At 40.6% G+C, this 24,134-nt stretch overlaps 1 protein-coding gene across 4 annotated transcripts in view; it reads right to left on the bottom strand.

The window, feature by feature from the left end:
• Positions 1 to 1,819: 1,819 nt before the first annotated feature.
• STAU2 (staufen double-stranded RNA binding protein 2) overlaps positions 1,820 to 24,134 on the bottom strand; it is a 186,768-nt gene continuing 164,453 nt past the window's right edge. For all 4 annotated transcript variants that reach the window (XM_075270414.1, XM_075270416.1, XM_075270415.1 and 1 more), the window contains 2 exons: positions 5,152 to 5,237; positions 1,820 to 2,956 (listed from right to left, as the gene is read on the bottom strand). In XM_075270414.1, coding sequence (XP_075126515.1) covers positions 2,863 to 2,956; positions 5,152 to 5,237 — 180 coding nt within the window. In that variant the 3' untranslated portion in view covers positions 1,820 to 2,862. The remainder of the gene's footprint in view (positions 2,957 to 5,151; positions 5,238 to 24,134) is intronic.

Below are 24,134 nucleotides of genomic sequence, written 5' to 3'. Positions count from 1 at the left end.
CTGCAGAAAACCATCATAGTGTGGCAAAGTGGGGAATCATGTAAGGCAGGATTATTTTAGATTTTTGATACATAGTGCTCTACTAAAGCTTGTTGCATCTCTCCATCCACTATTCCAGAATAAGTATCCATTTTTATGATGTATATGTGAATACCTGTCAATGCCTTGGTGAATACCAAATAAAGTATATGGTGTTCTTTTATTTGTTCATTGCTATGGCTTGCCCCAGTCATGAGCAGCAATAGATGCCCCACTAAGTAAATAGAGCATCAACATGTGTCTCCAAACTCCCCGGCTTTAGGCTAAGGCCACATGGCGACTTTGTCCATGACTCCTGTTGCATGACCAAAGATGGATGTGTCACCCTGCGACTCCTTCATTCCTGATAGTGTAACATTGGAACTCTTGTGGGTGTCGCAACCTCGACTTCTATGGGTAAAAGGGTTGAACACTGCTCAACGTTTTTGCAATATTTACAGTACCCAATGTCGGTGTGGCCCTTGCCTTATAGTCATTGAAGTTCAGAATGCTTCTCAGGATTAAGGCTATGGCCCCACATTACGGAAACACAGCTTTTTTTGTTGCAGATTTTGTTGCGGTTTTTTGAGCCAAAGCCAAGAATGGCTACAAAAGGAAAGGGAGATATATAGGGAGTTCTTATACTTCTCCCTTCTGCTCAATCCACTCCTGGCTTTGGCTCAAAAAGCCACAACAAAATTTGCAACAAAAAAAGCTGTGTTTCTGCAAAGTTATCTGTAATGTATAAGAACTGACTAGTTATTCCAAGTCCAGGATCAAGTGGATGAATACGGCCCAAAGAACTCAGTCTGTGCATCAGACAGATTTACAAGAATAAAACCCGCTCGAATGAACTGCTGAGTTCAGTATAGTTGAGCTTGGTTCACGCCAGTAAGTCTGTCCGGTATAGATGGCCAAGTTTCCTTGCCCAAATTCTGTTGTGTGCTACCGGCCTAAGACTGGCCACACAAATGATTTACCGTAGCGGTCGGCTGAATAATTATTAAGCAGTCATCTTTCTCTTATACATAAGCATGCTAGACACAGCCAAGCATACATGTCTCCGTACCATGGGCAGGAGAGTAACCTGTAACATGGGCAGAGGCTCATCTGCTAAAAATCAAGGGACGAGGTTTACTTTTCTTATATATCTCTTTTACACCATAGTTTAGAATTGGGCAGCAACAGCAACCTCTGGAAAGATGTGTTTCATGTAAAGATCTCTCAGCCATCCACATGATACCTTGCTGAGACAATTATGTGGCCTCAGAAGTCAAACCCAGAGTAGTGCTAGACCCCATGCACATAACCGAGTCTATTTCCAATGTGGGGCCTAGATTGCAGTGAAATCAACTCAGATCACACCTGCTTGCATTTCGTCATGCACTAAGGTCTATGGGGTCATGGATTAATTCCTTACTCATATCCGTGCCATGTCATCGGAATGGATCGAAAGCCCCCATATACTTAAAGTATCATGGAATAAAGTTTGTTGTCACTCTGAGTGTTATCCGAGTGTATTCTGTAAACTCAGCCCATTGGATGTACTCTAGCTTATGTGCATGAGGTCTTGCGCTATATTCATGCAAAAGGTCAACAATGGCAACAAAGAACTCTTTGAAAGTATCAATTTACTTGTCCATCTTTTTTGACAGTCTGTTTCAAAGGATCTCTGTCTGTTTTCACCAATCCCAAATTTGGTGCACGAAAAAAACAGACCGATCCCTGTTTTTGACAGCAGTTTTTCTTACATTGTAACCCAAGAGGTTAGAAACAGTGTGAAAGAAAAAGTCAAAGCCAGTTTACACATGAACTGATGTGGTTTTACTGCATTTGGCCATAATACACTGTCCCGAAACAAGATGGTACAAGAGTCAGAAACAAAACCTTATGCGACATGTGACAGTGTCTGTCCTCCCCCTAATACATGCTTGTTTTCATTGGGCTAGCTGATGTCTGAGCGCAGAATGCAGGTACTAAAAACACTCAGTTGATGTAACTGTGAGTCATTACAACACAATGGGTGTAAATGTTTTTCACACGACAGCGTGAAGGGCAGGCTAAAGGACAAATAAAATCGTAAACTTTGTAAAAGAAATTTTTTTCCTAGTTACAGGGCGGGTAGTACCTAAACTGCGGACTCCGGGGCACACTGTGACTTAATGCTACAAACATCAGCTCATGTTTTTTAAGCAAATGTCGGTCATGATTTGAATTAATTTTTTTTTTTGTGTGGTTTTTTTATTTTTATTCCCGTTAGTTCGGATCTTCTCGCTAAATGCTGTAAATGTATTTCAGACTGCGTTTTGCTTTAGAAAAAAGATAAGCAGTGGATATATATGAAGACAACAACTACGACTCTCACAAGCACTAAGCACTGTCATTGGTTAAGTCTTAAAATATCAAAGCGGTTACTAAAAACAAAACAAAAAGAATGAGTATATCGGTAAAACAGAACACTAAAACGCTAACCAATGTGGTTGTTTTTTTTTTTTAACCTTTTTTCATTTTTTTTTTTTTTACCGTTTTTATCTGGTTAAATTTAAGTTTGGTTTCTCTTAACACTTCTGCTAATAAACTCTAAGTTGAAGCACTAGTGAGATCAGGTTTCGGTCGTCTCAAAGCAATTAAATTAAAGATGTGGCCTCAAGTTGCAGGGGAAGTACTTTACGCTAATATATCCCCCTCTTAGTATAAACAGTACTGTGTATTATCTCTTGCTTTAGGATAGTGTTGTCTTCACATAAGACTTGTTTAATGGTATTAGTGATTCGTTTCCTTGTACACGTACACCCTATTGCGTGTTGACAGGTTTATAAGGATGCAGCGGCCGCCGCGAAGCTCCTAGACGACGGCCTTTGAATCCTTGCAGTCCTGAGCGCTGGTGCCTGAGTTAGCCTGCGTATTGTCTGCTTTCTCTCCACGGTGCTTGGCTTGTCTGAAAGATTAATACATTAACAAGAGGCTTTAGGGCCCATGGCTGTTCATCTCTAGACATGTTTATTAGCTGATGGCACAGAAGATTCAGAGGTCAACCCAAGGGGTGACATTTTGAAAGGAAACAACAATATTTATGTTCAGATAGCATGATGATGAGATCAGCGGAGACCTCTCTGATGGAGGAAACACAAACCTGTCTATAGGAATAGTCCATCATGTAACATTTCGTGGGATAGAAGAGGAGACCTTCCACCATTACTATCCAATAGTAAGAATTTCAATATCAATATTTGAATTGAATGTAATGTTCAAAAATAAAAAGCTAAAATCCCTGTCGAGTTATTAAAAAGCCATTTCTTGAATTACGGGACTCCTGGGTGACAACCAGACTGGCGGTTGTTACAGAACATTGATGTTGCCATTAGGGTTGAGCCGATCTTGAGATCTCAGGATCGATTTTAAAATCCGATTTCTGATCATTTTCCAGCCGATCCCGATCGTGAAATTTGCTCGATCGACGATCGGGATCCGATCTTTCCCGATCGCTCAACCCTAGTTGCCATGATAAATAAAGAATGACAATTGTACCATGTTATAATATGCTAAACTGGAAGGCGTATTCCACTGGATAGGGGATAAGAGCTAGATCTGGCAGCTGGGGCCTGCAATGATCACAAGGAGGGGGATCCCAAACTGTTGTCCCCTTCTATTTTATGGGACTGACAAAAAAGGTTATAAGCTGTACCCGGTTGCTCTTCAGCTCTTCCATAGAGATGAATGGAGAGGTACCAGCGGCATGTGACCACTGCTAAATTCAGATGGGGAACTCAGAACCCAGATATTGTATTAAGTTTGGAATATCTTGTTATTTCCGGAATACCCCTTTAAGCAAGGAATTGAATATATGAAGATAGATATCTGTTTTAGTACAAAATACTCTAAGGGTCCAAGTATGGTTATAACCCACAATCTTTCCAACAATGAAGAGAAAAATCTGATATTTCAAGGGTCAAATTAATTTAATAGATTGAGAGGTTCCTTGGTTTGGACAGCCCATACCTAGATTACTGTCGGCCGAGGTCTCCCAACTTTCAAACTCAACCATTATTACAGGGGAAGGTAACGGTAATTTCACATGGTAGAATCCTCCAAAAAAATATCCACCTCCCATCAATTTCAATGGGAAACAGACACTTTTTTTTTCAACTCGCTGGAAAAACAATACAGCTAGCGGAAAAAAGAAGAATCCTGCCCGTTCTTTATTCAGATTCTGCCTGATCCTCCCATTGTGGTAAATGGGGAGTAGGAGATCTTTTCATGGTGGAGTTTGCAAGGTGGTTCCCTCCTCAAAATCTGCAATGTGAATATATTCTAACACCACTCTTTGACTATCAATGTGGGGGAGCCCTGACACAGCTGGAGGACTTACTGGACATGCTCCAATAATATAGGTCCAGATACAGCTCCTGAAACGGAGTCCTGCAGAAATGGTATTATTTAAAGGGGTGTACAGAATTACAAAAAACATGGTTGCTTTCTTCCAAAAACTGGTCTACTGTACCCTGCAACTCAGCTTCATTCACTTCGTGCGTGGTGCGGTTTCTGGAAGAAGCATGCATGTTTTGTAATAATGTACAACTCCTTTATGTCTCAGGTGAGCGATATGTACGTATACATCCGGTTACATTTCTTCTCTCCAGTGTGATGGATTTTGATGCTCAAAATTAAGTTATTTGTAAAAATATCTCATGTACGACAATGACCTTTCAGGATAACATTTTAGCTCTCTATCTTAAGGTAACTCTCTCTCCTAAGAATCTAAAAACTACATTGTGGGAGATGCTCCCCAAAATAATGTAACAGAGGACCATAGAAACTCATCTGGTTGCTGTTTTACTGTCCAACAGAAGTTGGAAATAAGATTGCTGGGATGTGATTGGCAGCTATGGGAGCCTTCTATTCCCCTGTACAATGATCTGGATACATTTTTCCTATTCTATTCTTCCTACTACATTAAACCTTGTAGATGACCATGTACTTATTCTAGTCACGGTGCTCTATGTAAAACAAGGCTACAAGCAAGCACGCAGCTTAAACTAACTGGACACCAGTGTTTTTTTCCAGAAATCTTTGAAATGGATATAAAAATATATATGTATAAAAAGATGTGAAATAGCAAACCCATATACTTACTCAAATGGTCCATTTTCTTTCATAAGAGCACCTTCCACGGAATCTAGTCCTTGTTCTGAAAATTGTTTCAAGGCACTTAAAGCTGCCTGGAGAAGACACAAAAGAGAGAAGTGACTGAGCTTTATAATATAGCTACGGTCAACTGTAACAGCACGTAGAACTAAGAAAACCAACAATTGAAGTTAAAAGTATACATCATGTTAAAGGGAGTCTGTCACTAGAAGCCAGCATATCAACCCAACCCCGCAGACAGACAGGTTAGTGTCAGCTGAATTAAATGCTGCTTTCTCCTTCTGAATCGGTCTCTCCGTTGCAGAGATATCACGGTTTTTGTCTATATGTAAATGAGCTCTTTGGAGCAATGAGGGTGTTGATGTTGCTCCATAGAGTTGAGCCAAAAGGCCTTCATTGCTCCAAAGTATCAAATCAAAAAATAATTGAACATTTTTCCTCGATTACGATTAATGAACAATCATTTTAGGACACTCCCATTTTTACATATCACGTCCTTGTTTATATGACATGCTATGTCACTGGATTTTGGTTTTGGCTATTGACATATTAGCACAGTTACAGTCACTATATTCTTTGGTCAATGACAGTGTGAGGCAGCCTGGCATGGATGCATGATAATTGATGTGAGCAAGTTCACCCCGATTAATTGAGCTGCCTTTTGATTATTTTTCAACTAATTGTTCCGCCCTATACCAAAGAGCTCATGTCTAAATTTGCAAAAACATTGATATCTTGGCAGTACAGGCAGCGATTCACAAGGGGAACCCTAACCTATCTATCTGCAGGGCTGGGTTGATATTGGGAGAGTTCTAGTGACAGACTTAATATGAACCACATATATATCATAGCTCTCTCATAGTTTAATACAGCATATTTAAGAATGTATTTATTTTTTCCCCCTTTCAGTATGTTTTTTTGTAGAATGGGAGTAAATCCACGCAAACACAAGGAGAACATACAAACTCCTTGCAGATGTTGTTCCTGGCAGGATTCAAACCCAGGACTCCAGCGTTGCAAGGCTGCAATGCTAACCACTGAGCCACCGTGGTGCCCCAGATATATCCCAGTCTGTACTAATCTCCTCCTTTATTTCTTCTCATACCTGCCGACAAGGATTACTTTGCCAGGTCAATTTTGTAAACCAGACTGCAAAAGGGGTGAGGATCACGTCACCCTACCCAAAAGTAAATAGACCCTAGAGGCTCTTCTCGGGATGGGGCTTATGTGTCCCAATATTGGCTGCTGAATTACTGACATATCTGTCTGCCATTATCTTCACAAATCCACTTTTGCAGGAACAGACTGCGCACCAATTATTACACCTATTTATTTTTCTTTGTTCTATGTAACCATCACGACATGTATCTTATGTATCCATATAGATTTCTCTTTTCCATCACTTCCATGTTTCATTGTCTACCCATCCTTCACTATACACAATTCTACCTTTCTCTATATCTATCTACTTACCTTATGATTTTCTATTTATCTTTCTCTCTCATATCTATAGTTATGTCTAAGCCATCTAGAAAAAAAACATAGGAAACATCTTTCATACAGACATCACTTTGTGGGTTTGCCATTGCTATACTGTTCAGGCTAGAAACTATTTTGGGATTGTGGATTTCCTACCTTTTTTCCTGCAAAGATTTTAGATTTTCTAGACCCAAGTTGTCAATCCACACCCGTTCACGTCATCCTCCACCCCAATTATGTCATTCGCTAACCATCCCATTACATAACATTCTTAATCCCTAATGAGACTGAAAAAGTTTTAGGATGAGAAAACGGGGTGTATTAAGAAGAAATAAGAACATCCTTGGCCCAGGGAAAGTTGGTTATGCCAGGTGCATTAGGATGGCCATAAATGCATCCATCAACCCTTCTGTCTGGTTTGCCCCCGCTCAGACTCTCTATATTGACATAATGGTCGAATTCTTCAATTTTTAAGGACAGCATTGGGTCACGACACTTATTTTGTACTTAGGTTCTCTAGGTTCTTACAAATGAAGCTTACCAATAGAATCTCGATTATGGGGATAATGTTACTCCTTAGGGAGAGACCACCTTTTCAGGTGTGTGGAGACTTATACAGCCATAGTTGCTCCACTGCAAGGGAACATGGGAAAAATATGCAAATCTGTCTCCCAAGATGTAAACGGAGATAGAATAGAATCTCATTATATGCGCTTACTTTATGGTGTCTACTATTCACTTGGCCTCCTAGAGCAAATTTTAGAGACCTTGGCTCCACAAACTGTGCTGTGTGTACAAAAGGCACGTCCATGGATAAAGCACAGGACAAGTTCTCATAGAGGAGGAGGTTTCAGAATATTTCGCCAATCTCTGATGTACCTATCACACCTTTTACCACCCAAATCCTTAGTATTCCAATGTGCCAGGCCGAACTTAGAAATTTATAGGTTAAAAAAAAATTGTCCCTCCATAATGGTGCCCTAGGCAGCTGCTTACTCCTTGTCCTACTACGGATTTCATAAAAGTCTAAGAAACATTAGTGGTTGTGAATGTGAGCCAGTGCGGCCTAGTGTTTAAACCCTATTTCCCACAGCAAAACTACTTTTTTTGTAGTTTGGAAGGAATAGTATTTTCTACAGAAACAACTGGTGGGTGATGAGTCTCCTCAGATATTACAACCATGCAATGACCAACAGTGGACAAAAGGAAATACCTGAGAAGAGAATCTTTGGGGCAAAAATTTACATATTAGGCAACTTTTTAGTACATAAAATGGTCACTTTTAGAGTTCCTACAGGATTGAGAGCCTCTACTCTTATTAATAGGAAATATGGTTGAAGCATATATTGCAAAATACACGTGAAGTGAGAATACCGGTGCCTAAGGCTGTGGTGCAGAAACCACCAGAAATCAGCAGAGAGAAATGTTCCACACTGAGGACTTCTCTCTGCCAGTTTTGGTATAAAAACAGTGAACACCCGATGGGCACCTTTATAGTTTATGGGTTTCACGGGTAACCTAACCTATGACTATACAAGCTGTGGAGTTTCTAGGCCACACCAATAACTCCTCTATTGTTCTACAGCCAGCTCTGACTCCTTCATAGATGGCTGACAACCTTGGCCAGACAGAAGTAAAAGATCCTCTAAATCATGGAAAAGACGTTCACGGGCGGTCACTTTGCAAACCCATTCAAGTGAATGGATTTGAAAACTGACTGCCGGGTTTCAGTCTCCTGTCCAGAAACCCACAAAACGGAGACCTGGCGCAGGTGTGAACCCGCCCTAATATTTTTTTGGGTTTTAAGTTGGAGTAGATCTTTTTATTGTTATTTAATTCAAATCCAACTCCACAGCCCAACATGTTCTACTGTATCTGCTTGTAATAAAATCTACATTATATGTCGATCTCATGCACATTTGCAAAGCGGTGCATATTTTGTTGGCTTGCAGCAGTTCATTTTTATCCATATAAAGCTATAGACACCCTATAAATTGGAGGTTATTCATGTTCTTTGTCTTACAAATAAAGCACAGATGCAATAGTAAATTGTATTTTCCACATTACACTGTTAAAACCCTTTCTTAGGGATATGTTAGGGGCAAATGAGGTAACAACACTCTAAAATGCAATGTACAAAACCCAGGGGAGTCATTAACACAACGCCGGAGGAGTCAAACCAATGATTACGGCCTGAAACAAAATGGAGCAAGGTGCCAAAGGCACAACGGTGTCAAAAATGCTGGGAGGGTAAAGCTTTTTAATTATACTTGATACCCCTTGAACAGTGTTTGAAAAGCTGTCTCCTGCTGATGTGAAACCCTCAGCCTCGAAACCTTGAGGAGTAACTAAATTCATCTGGCATTTTCCGGAGCAGAGGAAAGGTTAATAACAGATTGGCAAATGGCGGGGAATGCTCGCGCCCTCCAGTTCATTAAGGCGCAGGACTTCTCTGCCATTATTTACACAAATACATAAGAGATATTTCACTCTACAAACATTTTACAATTGCATTGTGAGCTAATTCCCGCAGGTTCTCAAACAGATGTTGTTAAAAATTTTATGTATTACTTGTTTTAGACGTTTCAGCGGTGCCAAAATGCAGATGCCAGCAGGACGCTGTTTGTTTTGGCTTCGACTCGTCTTATAAATATGCGGACGTATCAGCGTGAAGTAAAATTTTCCTTTAGGGAATTTCATTTCTATCTCTCCTTCTGTCAATCATGGGCTTGAATGTATGTTTGGACACAATAAAAATGTCCACTTGAATTCATGTTTTATAGGGCTATAGGGCACGCTCCATATATTTCACTGTGTCACGCAGGGCCTCTAAATCACGCTCAAACACGGTTTACAGGGACTTCCTTTAGTATTATAAAATCGCAGAGAGGATCTCCTGGTCTATCAGTGTTTATAGAGATGTCTACATTTCGACGTACTAAACCTGGTCACATACAATGCCAGAAAGTGTCTGCATTAATGTACACTGGAGGGGGAACCACATGGCGTTCCCGAACAACGGAGAATCCGGCGCAGATGTTAACCTAGCCTAAGGTGAAAAGGGTTTCTGGGGTGCTATATCTTCCTTTGGGTTTGCTCAAAGTTGAAAAAAAGCTTCATTGGCACGTCCAAATATATATTTGGCATTACAAAAGCAAAGAGTGGTTAGGGGTGAGGGAATGGGGGGTGGGCGTGGAGAGGGTGGATGGTTCGGAAGTACAATAGTCCTTGGGGTCTCGTCGTTCTTGTTTGGGACATGTGGGTATGGGCAGGCCTAGGGCGAGTGGGTGTTTGATTAGGTGGGGTGATAATGGGGTGTAATAGTTCTTAGGGTCTCAGCTTCCCCTCATTTGGTGGCAGCTGGACACGTACTGGGCAACAATCCCCACAGTGGACTCCTCTTCTCCCGGTAAGATGTAGCATTTCCTCTTCTTGTGAAGTCTGGGATGTGGGCAGAGAGTCTTTGGAAGTAGATGGCCCTCACAGCTGAGTATTTGGTGCAGTGTATTTGATCTTTACTGCAGATAACCAATCCCAATTGCCCCCCCAGATCCACCCCATTATTTGATTGACAGCTCTTCCTCAGGAGACCTGGGCATCAGGTACGTGAGGTGATCTACAGCACAGAGCGAAGCCCGGAGAAAAAACGCTACAAAAGCACTTTTCACTTAGTGTATATGCTGAAAAATGGAGCTACAATGCTGAATAACCAAGGAATATTGGGAACACATGTATGGAGCACTTCGAGGTAGATCCATAAGAACAACTTGTCCGTTCCCATCACTGGACCAAAAGTCATCTCCAGTCATAGAAGAATTGAGGACAACAAAGGACCCCATTATCGTCAGCAGTAAGGGACCAAACAAAAAAAATTCATATATCCAAAAGATATGTCATAAAATGTTAGGATGTATTCGCACATGACAAATGGCACAGAATTTCAAGGATATTAAAGTATTTCATAATTACAATTTGTGCAGCCAAAAACGGCAACACAACACCACCATAAATCACACAAGTTTTGGCGAGTGTTTTATGACCATGTGCCATTCAGTAGGAGAGAACAAAACTTTAAAAAAGTGTTTTGTTTTTTTTTGCAAGCAAGCTACTACAATATTCAGATAAAGAAAGTATCAGATACAGAAAGTTTTTAGATTATTCTATAAATATTTCTATGGCCAAATGTAAAGTACTTTGCACTATAATGGACAGAATTTAGAAGAAATGTCCAATCCATGTGGTCACCTCTACGTCTTTACTAACCTCATCTTTTATATACTACTGAGACCGTCACACACAAAATACGTTTTTTGTTCCCGGCTTGGTGGTCCTTCAAGTGTACGATCTCACTGGCCTTAAGGGTGAGTGTCATCATCAGTTTACATACTGAAAGCTTGGAAATCCCAAAAAAGATCGGTGAACAGCGTCTTCAGTAAACAGCTCTAATTTCAGACATTAAGAAAAATAAACTTTAATTCCTTTGGCCTGCAGTAGCTCCGCGTTATTTCGGAACAGTCCTATCTATTGCTAATGGATTTTTGTAGACTTTTTGTATTAATCCAAGTAAGTTGTATTTAGACGTTTTATAAGAACAATTGGTACGGCGAAGTAAAATTACACTAAATAATTACTCTCCGCAGAGCGTTCATGGCTTTAATCGGATACACATGGCCGTGCTTATCTGTAATAACTAAAGAACATTCTACAGCCAAAAAAACAAAAAAAAGAGCAATGACTGGTTTGTATCTCAGCTCAGTGACAATTTGTTTTTGTTACAGCCTTACAAAAAAAAAAAAAAAAAAAAAAAAAAAAAAGTGTTTTTTTTACTGATGGAGGAAATTAAGAAGAAAGTAGAAAGCCTATTTATATACCATTCAGAAAGTAAAATAATAGACGTGATCCAGTAAAACCATAGAAATGCAGGTCACAATTTCAGTAAGGTGGAGCATAGATGGGATTCCTCCAATTTACCGAAGTTATTCTGATTTGGTTGTTAGGCTCACATTCATATTGCCATGAAGACATTGGCCTATGATAAAGATATATATCCACTTCTCTGCATCTGCGGCCTGACCCACCATGGATAAAAAGAAGAAAAAACAGCTTGGTTGTCATCTTGAACACATATATGGCCTAAATATAGGCCTATTTCACACCTCAGCTCTCCCGTCCTTATAGAAGTTGTAGAGGACCAAACCACGGCTCTGACCTTCATATCTGTAGCCACAATATCATTCGACTGGTCTCTCCAGAAACAGATATCGACTTCCTGACCTGGGAGGGCCAATATTGGGTACCATTTCCCCATCAGACTCCATACACAATGCGATGAAGGCCTTGGTTGTGGTGAACACTCTTGGGATTGTCTCCTTTCCTATCAAAGGAGTCTGAGGTTGAGGGAACGTACGGCTCTCCAGCTGTTGCAAAACTACAACTCCCAGCATGCATACTTGCTCTGCTTTTCTAGGAACTCCCATGGAAGTGAATGGAGCATGTTGGGAGTTGTAGTTTCATAGCAGCTGGAGAGCCGAAGGTTCCCTACCCGTGCTCTAGGGTATCAAATCGATCGGATATTGATGAACTATTCTGAAATATTTGCAAAGGCAAAGTATAAGTAGAGTAGGTAAACCGCACCCTTCAACATGCCAGTTTTATAGAAGGAGAACCATTATTTTCACGAAGAACTGACAAAGAACTGCTGGGTGCCTATGGCCATCTTCATGATGGAGAAGAGACAAATCAGGAGATGGTCAGTGTTCCTGAGGAGTACCCGGATTACAGGTGGGGTGTAGTAGTCTACAATTAGTCTTTTATTAAGTAACACCAGTTTGGTGGTCACTACATTAGTGACAGTAGTGCCATCACTTCCCGGAATGAATAATGCTACAGCTGGCTACCATTGACTAACACTCTTTTAGAGCATTGTACCTGTCAGCTGCACAACAGAATAAGGTGAACATAACACCTTTAGGGGATTTTATACTCCCAATTCTCCTATCCTGCACCATAGAAGGCCTTTTTTTGTATTTTCTTAGTACATTACGGCTAGACGGTTTAGAGATGTCATCCGCTAGAAAACCTCTTTAGCCCATTAAATAAATAAATATTATATATATATATATATATATATATATATATATATATATATGTTCTTCCAAGAACAAGCCATCAAAATCTGTTCTGATACTAATTACAATTAATTAATTCCTTGTACTCGCCCCAGTTACAGCGACTAAGTCCAGAAGACTGTTGGAGGGGGATCAGCAATCAAATATAATCACAATTAATTGAAGTGTCACCGTTACGTGAATACCAGGTGTGCCGCCATGGCCTTATTAATAGATGGACATCAAGCTAAGTGTCAAACCTGCGCAGTGTTTTCATGGCACACAGAGAGCCAGAACAGAAATAAAAGCAATTATAATCACGCTCCAGACAACTGGAGCTGACAATCTGATTTTTAGGAAAAACTCCAAAGTACATCAACTTATTTCTTATTTTAAGTTGAGGATCACAACAGCGTCAGATTGCATCCGGAACCTTCGGCCCGATTCCTTCAGAAAACCTGGATGGAAAAGTCCTTAATGGATCTACAATAGGACTCCTTGTAGTAAAAGGGACTCTATCATTCAGAAAACACTAACCCCACGTTGGAATAGCCTTTATAAAGGCTACTCTAGCTCGACCTTTGTTTCTGTTTTCCCAGGCAGTGGTTTTTGTATAAATTCAACAGCACATGCTCCGGCGGACATCATGGTTCTCCTGCGCCACAGTATGTTCGTGTAGGATGAGAACCAAGATGGCTGCTGGAGCATGCGCTGTTGGCTCTGCCCGAACCTGAAATGTGCTGAGCTGACAGCGCATGCATAAGACTGCAGAACAAGGGAGCTCATCATCAGATGGGACGTAAATACAACGGCGAGGGAGTGAACACACTGAAGGCTATAACGCTGCTGTGCTTGGAGCACAAGGGGAACATCCCCTGTGCTCTGTCATCTTCATTTGCATATCTGCAAATAACAAATTTACACAAAAACCGCTGCCTATAAGGCCGGGTTCACACGGAGTATTCTGGCTCGTCATTTGGTACGCAGACGCCGCGGGAGGATTTGCAGGCCGTATACGCTCCCATTGTTTTTAATGGGAGCCGGTACCGTACACGCGGCGCTATTTTGCGGCTGCCAAATACGGCGTCTACGTACCAAATGACGAGCCAGAATACTCCGTGTGAACCCGGCCTAAGACAGAAAAAAGGTAGGACTAGAATAGCCTTTATAAAGGCTATTCCAATGTGGAGTTAGTGTGTTAATGTGTTTTCTAAATGATAGAGTCCCTTTAAGGAATCTATCGGCCTCCGTTACTGTTAATCATTTAAGAGATCTGTCTTTAGCATCCATCCCGTTCCCCTGTGCCATTACAGCAATCAGGATAAGAGGTCTCATAAACAATAAGCCTTCCTGCTATCCTTCCGTGAGGTCTACTACCATTACGCCAGAAAATACCATAAACATGGCCACGTGAAAGCGCAACTTTGAACAGCTACAATATTAACACTAGAATTATTCATAGAAAATTATTGGCAGATTTTTCAGTTCTAAGATATGACTTGATGTCAAGAGAAGCTTGTCCAAAAAATGTTACAAAGAATAGATGTGATCAGCTTAAACAGAGAATGCTTGTCCCGATTCCACGGACGCACAGATCATCGCCTGTGACCATGGCGAGAGCTCATGATCACACCCAGAGCATTTATAACACGAATAGTAGACGTAATCCTGATGTTCATGATGTTCAATTCTCATCCACAACGCTTCAATTTGATAGTTGGCAACCAGATCACAAGTCATCTATTGCTCAAAGCTATGTGCGTCATAAAATATTTATTAGTCCTTGCCAAAACTGTATGCGCAAATAATCAAAGGCGCACATAATCAAAAGGCACAAACACAAATATTTATAAACGTACCAGCCCCCAAGAGTCAGCTCACTAGGCAAAGGAGACGCAATGTTATTTCATCGTATACCTTTAACTCTTAATTCTCCCATGCCAATAGTACAATTTTAATCTTGAAAATACCCCAAAACAGACCTTTGAAATGCCCTTAAAATGTAATTCCTTCATGAAAACTCACCTTAACCCCAGTATGCACATTAGAATTATTATTTTTAACTATCTGCACTACTTTCACTAATACGACCCTTATTCCGTACGGGGACCCCCAAACCGAATACTGAATTCATTACAAAGTGGTGAGCAATGAAAGCACACGGACCCCATAGACTATAATAGGGTGCATGTTTTTTCCACACAGTGTCCCCACTAGTCATGAGGAGAGAAAAGTATTTCAACCACTTTTCTCTCTGCATGACTCATACGGACACTGTGCGGAAAACACACAGACCCCATTATAGTCAATGGGGTCCGTATGTGTTCATTGCTCACCGCTTTTTAAATTCGTTCAGTATTACGTTCGGGGGGGGTCCCCAAGTGGACTCCCCAAACGAAATACCAAACCGAGATGTGAACCAGGCCTATATAACAGACATAGGATTACTTTTGGCTCACAATTTTTTAGTCCCCACACTCAGCTAGCTTAGCCAAACACATAATGATTTTTGATAGGGAAAGGTTTTGGGAGGGGCTGTCACACCTGACAAACACATCCTTCTTTACCCTGACTACAGAAGTTGCCTAGTGGTCTCATACATGTGACATTGTTGGAAATGGTATTCTTAGACAAAATTCTCATATCTATTGGCAGCTTTACATGAACAGATTTTGAGAGATGCCTGCAAAAGATGGTGAGCCAGCAGTGTTGCAAATCTCCAGCTGCATCTGGGATGAGAAGTTTTGATGCCTGTCAGCGTCCTGAGGTTGATGGCCAAAACTGCACAATAGTGCACATGCGGCTGGAAAACAATACCATTCCCAAGAGGTTTTCCGGTGCGAAAAAATAAATATATTGTACTTGTACTTTTTAGCTTGTTTGGAAAATACAATCCAACATTTATGCACTTTTTTATCTTCAGAAAACTATTTAACCCTTATAAAGGACAGCAGCCATAATGTTACTATCCTATCATGGTACACCCTGACAAAGATGGCGAAACACATGTTCACGTGCCGGATGGGTTATCCATATCTGCTAACCAACAGGTCCATGCTAGGTACAGTCCTAATTTATTGAGGTTCAATAGATTCTAGATGTATTGCCCCACCATTCTTCATAGGCTACATGCTGCTTTGTGAAAAACCAGCCTGGATGACACGTGAATGATATCCGTGTGCCGCATGTGCCCTGCATAGACCCATACACACTTCAATTAAAGAGCCCTGGCCACAAAACAGAAAGGAACAAGACTAGTCCTGAGCTTTGCCTCTAGGCTCACGGTCCCCTGCATAGACCATTATAAAACATGGTTGTGTGTACAGGGCCATAGGAAAGGAATGGGTTGTGTGCATGAAGCCATAGTCGACAATATCGTAGAACATCAACGGACTTCTTAAAAGTAACGCTAAACTCATTGACTAACTGCTCTGCTGTCAGCCAAGAGAAGATTTAGCAACTACTTTAGTATTTTTCTCTGCTTTCACTCACTTTGACTTAGACAAAAATTTTAATTGATACTAAGGGTATGTTCGCATGGAGAAATTTGGTCAGGCAGCAAAAAACATTGTTCAAAAATCTGAAGGAAGATTTTTTTTAAATTAAAAAAATTACACACACACAGCTCCAAAATCTGTTAGATCTCTGGGACCCCTGAAGATCATCGGTACCAAGGCATTGTGGCTCTCGCCATGATGCTCACTTGTCATACAAACTATAGCAGGTGAGTATAGGTACTGCAGCGCTGTCCCATAGACTTCAGGACCTATACTTGCCGCTAGAGTTTGTACAGCAAGTAAGCAGTATGTAGACAATACCTAGAGATGCGCTGCCTTAAGGTGTCCCGGGTGTTGGACCTCCGTAGACCTCATTTTGATGGTCCATCAATTGTACAAAAAGGATAATCCCTTTAAGATGACTTATGTCTCTGAATAACATTTGCTATGTATTTAGAAAAGGTGAAGATACATCGAGGTTATAGATTCCCTAACACTTGGCATGAATTAACATGTCATGGGAAGGAGGACCACGACCCATGGTGGGATGTTGCCTGTTAAAAATACAACAAAGGCCATATTCATAATGGAAATCAATTCCTCAACTGAAAAATTCATTTCTCTTGGGTGACTTAAGACCACAATAACATACCACAGGTCCATTCTAGTGTGAAATTTCCTAATGGAGCCCCCAATATAAAAAGAAAGATATACTGCTTTCATTAGTTTACGATAAGGATACATATTTCGATAGTTTGACTCGGAGCACAGTTCATCAAATTCTCATTCTTTGCCCTCACCATTGTGGAGTTGTTGTGATGATTATCAATGCGTTAAGTCGATCTAATAAAGTGGGATCAGGCAGCACCTGGCCGCATGAAAGAAACGCTCAACGTACATTAACAAGATATATTGCGGTGAAATTCGTCGGACACCTAGCAACAGTTGACTATTCAGAAAGGTTTTTTGATCTTCTGAGGCCTGAAGAAGAGACCCACTTAAAAAAAAAAAAAAAACTACAAAAAAAAAAAAAAATCATTTCATCACCAACCTTCATGTGAAACAATTTCGATTTCCTCTATTTATTCCAAATAATCATCTATAAAGATCTTTACCAAAATCTGCTTTTTAGTACACTTAATGTCTTCCAAATGAAGTCCAGATGTATGAGGCTGGAGGAACAGTTCTCAGGACTGAAAAAGATGACATAAATCTCGCAGCTGACTGAGATCCTGTTGAGCTCAGTTGGGGAAACTCACAAAGGACTTGTTTTGGGCCAGGAAAGCTGCTGGGTATGAAGACAGATGTGTACACTCCTATTAAAAAAAGAATGATTAAAAAGCAGAAAAAAAAAAAAACAGGTCTGTGACAAGTCCGTACCAATATTCCCAAAGTCCAGGCTGGATGAAGATTTATTCACTTTAACCAGAGGAAAAAAAAAAAAAAAAATTCGCCTCAAAATAAAATATTTTAATTAAAGAGCAAATGAATCAACAGAAATTTTACCCATCTGCGACTCAATCTGAATAAACCGACATTGGATGACTATATCTAAAAAACAAATATCCATGTTTAGGAAAAACAGAAAAAACGTCTTTGCTTGTGTCAAATTGTGAACTATTAAATCAGTGTGTTCACAATCATTTGGCCCATGCGTCGTGTGTACAATTACATAATGCTTAGAAGGCAATCCTCACCGGAAAGGGGATGTGCCACCAGAGAACAACCCGCTTTTTTAACGATGTTTTATGTTAACCATATTTTTTTTTAAATAAATTCTTTTAAATTTTCCAGATCACAATCTATATTACAATTTTTTTAATAAAAACTCTATCTTACAATATTCACACTGGCCACTAAGCCTAATAACAGACTGGCATTTGCTATTTCTGAAGGGGTTACCTGCAGCCGTCACCACATTTACATCACAGCCAAGAAGGACACAATTATAACGGAAGATAGCGCCTTCTACTGACAAAGGATATCACAGCTCTGTCACGCAACCTTGTCATATTTGTGTCACAATGCCACATGACCACTGAGCACCAATACCAATCATAGGTGTCAGCAATCAATGCTGTCATTTAGGAGAAGCAGTGTCGGAGCCCAGGGGAGGTGAGTATATACCATATTATAATAGTTTCAGGTTGGACATTGTCCGGTTCAAAACCACCAAGTGAGCCTCATAAGAATCATCCAACGTACACTCTAAAAGATTATAAAGGAGATGGATCCTAAATCATCGCCATCGATCGTAATCGAGGTAAAATGCCCGATTAATAATCGGGATGTTGATTTAAGTCATAATCACCCAGCCCTACTTTGTAACATCCTACTAAAGAAATCGGATTCTTTTTCCATTTCTTATGCTCAGTCGCCGTAGCCATCTCACACACAGAAGTCTATGGAGACAGGAAGTGGAAGCTTTTAACTGATTAAGGGTCAGTGCACACAGAGTTTCTATGTGCTGATTTTGGCGCTGAATCTGCCTCCAAAAAAAAGCCTCACAATAGAACTCTATTGGGAGGCTTTTTTTTTTAGGCTGATTTTGAGGTGGATTCAGCGTAAAAAAAAAAAACCCCTGTGCACTAACCCTTCTAGTATCTTATCTTAAAGGGGCTCTATCAGAAAAATCATGCTGATAGAGCCCCACATATGCGAGAGGTAATAGCAAACTCTTCTTTTTTGGTATGTGAAAAAAAAAAAAAAAAAAAAAAAAAGTGTCCTCTATCTTGTAGATTCTGTTGCATCTTTAAAGGGGCTCTATCAGCAAAATCATGCTGATCGAGCCCCACATATGTGTGCATAGCCTTTAAAAAGGCTATTCAGGCACTGTAAAAGTTAAATTAAACTACCCCCCGTTTAAAATAATAACTTAAAAAAGAATGTTCTCTACTTACCGAACGTGCACCCTGGGCGGGCATTCAGGGTGCGCCGTCTTCTTCTTCCCCGCCTCTTCTTCCTCTGACGTCTTCGGGTCCCGTCCTCCTCCGGGGCTTGCTCGCGGACACTGATAAAAAAAAATAGCCCGGGCGCATGCGCAGTAGCCATAGTAGAAGCCGCGTGCTACTGCGCATGCGCCCGGGCTATTTTTTTTTTATCAGTGTCCGCGAGCAAGCGCCGGAGGAGGACGGGACCCGAAGACGTCAGAGGAAGAAGAGGCGGGGAAGAAGATGAAGACACACCCTGAATGCCCGCCCAGGGTGCACGTTCCGTAAGTAGAGCACATTCTTTTTTAAGTTATTATTTTAAAATGGGGGGGTAGTTTAACTTTTAAAGTGCCTTTTTAAAGGCTATGCACGCATATGTGGGGGGCTCTATCAGCTTTTTTTTTTTTTTTAACATACCAAAAAAGAAGAGTTTGCTATTACCTCTCATAAAAATTATAGGAGATGATTATGAGGCGCAATCTGTTCCAAATTCAGCTTCAAATTTTCCTGTGTTAACAGAACCCAAGTAAAGAACAAGCAATCTTCTGGTAAAAGATGGATTACAAAGTTTCTTCTTGGTTTATGTAAAGTTTGTCGATACGTGAGTGACCATTTTAGGAAGCACCTGCATAGTACATATCTTAGGATGACCAAACCCAAGCACTGGGATGTATAATAGGCTCCGTTTACAGTTCTGCTATACAGTAGCCAGCTTTTGTAACAGATCCATTGTGTGATGGATACGCATGGCTTGGATGACAAGAATAGCTATGTGGCTAGTTTGCTATCAAAAGAGACAGGAACCTTGATGAAAGGGCTGAATGCAAACACGGCCTAATTCTAAGAATCACAGTCCAGCTCTCTAAATCAATAATAATAATAAATTTTGAGTGAGGAAAGGGCGTATTCTGGAGATGTTTTTGAGGTGGAGGTGACATGAACGTGCGAGTGATTCAATATGAGGGGTGAAGAAAAGGTCTGTGTCAAACATGACCCCAAGGCAGCGGGCCTGCTGCCTAGGAGTTATAGTAAGGCCTGAGACTGCAATGGATATATCAGGGACAGATCTATTAGATGGTGGAAACAGTAGTAGTTCAGTCTTGGAGAGATTTAGTTTCAGATAGAGCGAGAACATGATATTAGAGACAGCAGAAAGACAGTCAATGGTGTTCTGTATGAGTGCAGGGGTGATGTCATGGGAAGATGTGTATAATTGGGTGTCATCAGCATAAAGATGGTACCTGAAGCCAAATCTGGCGATGGTTTGTCCAATGGGGGCTGTGTAGAGAGAGAAGAGCAGGGGGCTTAGGACCGAGCCCTGAGGAACCCCAACAGCAAGGGAAAGAGGGGAGGAAACAGAGCCCGCAAATGATACACTGAAGGTGCGGTCTGAGAGATAAGAGGAGAACCAGGAGAGTTCAGTGTCCTTGAGGCCGACTGAGCGGAGCATAGTGAGGAGGAGATGATGGTCAACAGTGTCAAAAGCTGCAGAGAGGTCCAGAAGAATAAGAAGAGAGAAGTCACCATTGGATTTAGCCATTAGGAGATCATTGGAGACTTTTGTGAGAGCCGTTTCAGTAGAGTGCAGAGCGCGGAAACCAGATTGTAAGGGGTCAAGCAGAGAGTTAGCGGAGAGATAGCGGATTAAATGAGAATAGACCAGGCGTTCCAAATCTATTTAGGTTTAGATGTAGGTTTCTATTGGCAGTACTCAACAAGTGTATACGCTTTACAGTCATCTGCCCAAGCATGAAATGTAGGGACTTGGATACAGCATAGCATCCCTCAAGCTACAGAACAGCTGGAAATCCACTAGCTGCTTGAGCATGCCATAGCAAACTGCGGGGAAGACAATCAGATGGAACTTGTCTATAACACTGGATGTTAATAGGTGGGGGGGAGGGGGAGACACGTTTTTCTTGCATGTGCGCTGAAAATCAGATAGCCATCTTCTTACTGTAGTAGTTGAACAGCTGGGCTGTAATGTAAGCATGCTGTGAAAACACTCAACATGACTGCTCTGTGTCAAATTAAAGCCGCTTCCCCACATAGTAAACATATGAAGTCTCCGCACTAGATCTACGCTGCATTTGTTTAGGAGAATGATCAAACAGCATGGAGGTAGAAGAAAAAACATGGACGTGACACGGGAGGTCACTATACATTTCCATACATGCAACCATTTACTATTTATTACAAACTGGGAAATTGTACTTAAAAAAACACACATTTTGCGATTAATTGGAGTTTGTGTCCCGTCCAGAATCATACTGTGCCAGATGTTGGGAGGAAAACCAGACAGCGGCCTGACATTATATTTCTGGGCAGGACGTTAATGATTCCACCTCTGAATTCTAGAGCAGATGTGGAGTAGTAACCTAGTACTAGTGCGATAAATGAGTAAAATACTGATAATCCAGCGCGCTCAGGTACTGACAGGATTGTCATAACTGTTTGACTTTAAATGGTTATTGACTCAGGATCAAAATGTAATGTAATTGATTTAATAATGTTGCCATTTTCTGCTTCAAAACCTCCATAAAGTTGCTAGCTAATCTGCTGTTCACTTCCTGTAACTAGGGAAGTTCCGTCTTTAGAAACCAGCAGGCTCAAGAGTCAGTGGAAGGAGAAGGAGCAGATCTTTCTTCTCACCTTTGAAAATTTCCACACAGCTTTCCCTGCCTGTACACTACACAGAGGAGTCTGTAGCTTCTCACAGCCCACAGTTATTATTGCGTACTGTTATTTCAAGCTACTTTCATAATTGTGCCCAGATCTCTCTAGGTCACGGATCTTTTTAGCTACATGATAAGCTGAAATTGCAGTCCAGTATCCCTGGATCTCCTATATTATAATCACTTGGGCTATTCTTAGAATTACATGTAAAGAAACCAGTAGTAGTAATAATGGATGGGGGGAGGGACTGCTCCATACTGAACATACTCTCTGATCCAGAGAGAAATGTAAAATGTGCTTCAGCTATATTGGGGCTATTAGCAACAGAAATACTGATCAGAAACTACAAATGAAGGTCTATAAAGCCAGAGAACAGATTATCCAGTGAGATCTTGGACATATTTCAACTTTTGATGAAAATTTTAACCCTTTAAAGTAAACTTCTCAAACACGAAAAATCTGATATCACTGTGTTTATATTTGTTCTTCCTGTACATTGTAAAGACCATGCGCTTCTCGTATTAAAATGCGACAGTATGGTTTCTACACTGTAGAAAATTGAGGCTGTTATCAAATACTTTATCCATGCCAAAATGTGTTAGACAACTCTGACAACGGCGGCATTATTTGGCAGGACCACACTTCGGATTTACAGTAGGTGGCAACAATATGAACATAGAATAATGCATTGTAATATGTCTTCTTCTATCTCCTAAAAATTTGTGATTCGTTTTAAACCTTCACCCCCTTCCTTCCAGGATCTGGAACCACCAATCATTGGATCACTTGCAGCATAGATGGAAATAATACTACTGTATTGCAGATACTATATCTGCTGTACTATTAAGGTGGATGTTGGGATAAGGTAGTAAGAATTTATTTAAACAATTCTCTAAAACAGAATGGTGAGACACCTTAAGGCAAATTAAGCAAATTCAATTAATTGCCCAGCCCTATGCGCAAATGATAGACATATCAGGCAGTCCCAGTCAAATGGGAGGGCACAGTTTTTCCAATAGTGGCTGACTTAAGTAAATTACTGACCTATTATCTTAACTGATAAGGTTTTAATAATGTAATTGGTACTCTAGATACCATGTGTTGTACTGGAAGTAGCTATGTAATTTGGTCCAAATTCTAAGCTGCTGAATAAGAAGTTTCTATCACAGGCCAAGTACTTCCATCACATCAATACAGTACTAATCTAAGTATGACTTGCATGATCCGTGTTCTCTTTATGACGGAGTAGGTTAGGGAGCAGAGGTTAGGGAACAGTTCTCCTCTACTTGCAGTGGGCATTGTAGAACAGCTAGTCTCCGACCAGTCCAGGGAGAACTACAAGCTACAGACAGAGCCTGCAGAGGGGAGAACTGCCAATGCAGTTATATAATTCCAAAAATAGTATTGCTCCTAATATATAAACAGCAGCTGATCCTGCAGAGTCACCTAACACCGGTATGCATTACACACCATCATAATTACCTTGGCCTGTTCTATGTAGCGATATCTACATATCACACCATATTATGGTATAGTAGTATATTAGAAGACAAAATAACTGTTTGGCCAATGATAAATCAGATAAATCTGTCTTATATGATTTTAAAGACAACAGACTTGCTATCACAGCAAATGACTACAAGTTACAAATCAGCCCAACTAAAACACCTACCCCTTGGACCGCTCTGCACCCAAGAGAAAACTTATCTAGTCCTTCTATTCAAAGGCTCCACTGGACAACTATGCACTTTTTCCATTAATACAACCCATATCATCTCCTATCTGAAAGCTAAATTATTTGGACATTAGAGACTGAGTCACAAGGCGTCTAAATCATTCCTTCAAGCTTCAACCCAGATTGAAAAGATAAGCGTAAGACACTTGCATAAAAATAAATGTAATTTTTCATAGTTTTATAATCCAACAATGTCAAAAAAAATCAAGAGTAATGCCAAAATAAAGTGGAGATACAAAACCTTCTAAAATTTCAGCCTTGGGCTGACCGTGCTTGTTCTCCAATTCTCCATGTGCGTAGTATTTTGAAGCACATCTCATTCTGAACTTTGTTACATACAATCTGAATTTCTTGTGGCCAAGTCAGAACAAAGGTCTAAGGCTAGGTTCACAAATGTATTGGGCTCTATGTTGTTCGAGTCCGCGGGGGGCTCCAAACAACGAAGAACTCATCTGCTGAAACAGCGGTCACCTTCAGACACTATATATACTGTTAATGAGGTACGCTGCGCGTCCGCTGGATTTATTCTGAAACTGGCCGAGAGAAA

Source organism: Leptodactylus fuscus, chromosome 4 (assembly GCF_031893055.1).
Source record: "Leptodactylus fuscus isolate aLepFus1 chromosome 4, aLepFus1.hap2, whole genome shotgun sequence".
Taxonomy (NCBI): Eukaryota; Metazoa; Chordata; class Amphibia; order Anura; family Leptodactylidae; genus Leptodactylus; species Leptodactylus fuscus.
Note: the sequence above shows the minus strand (reverse complement) of the source record. Positions and strands in the feature narration are given on the sequence as shown.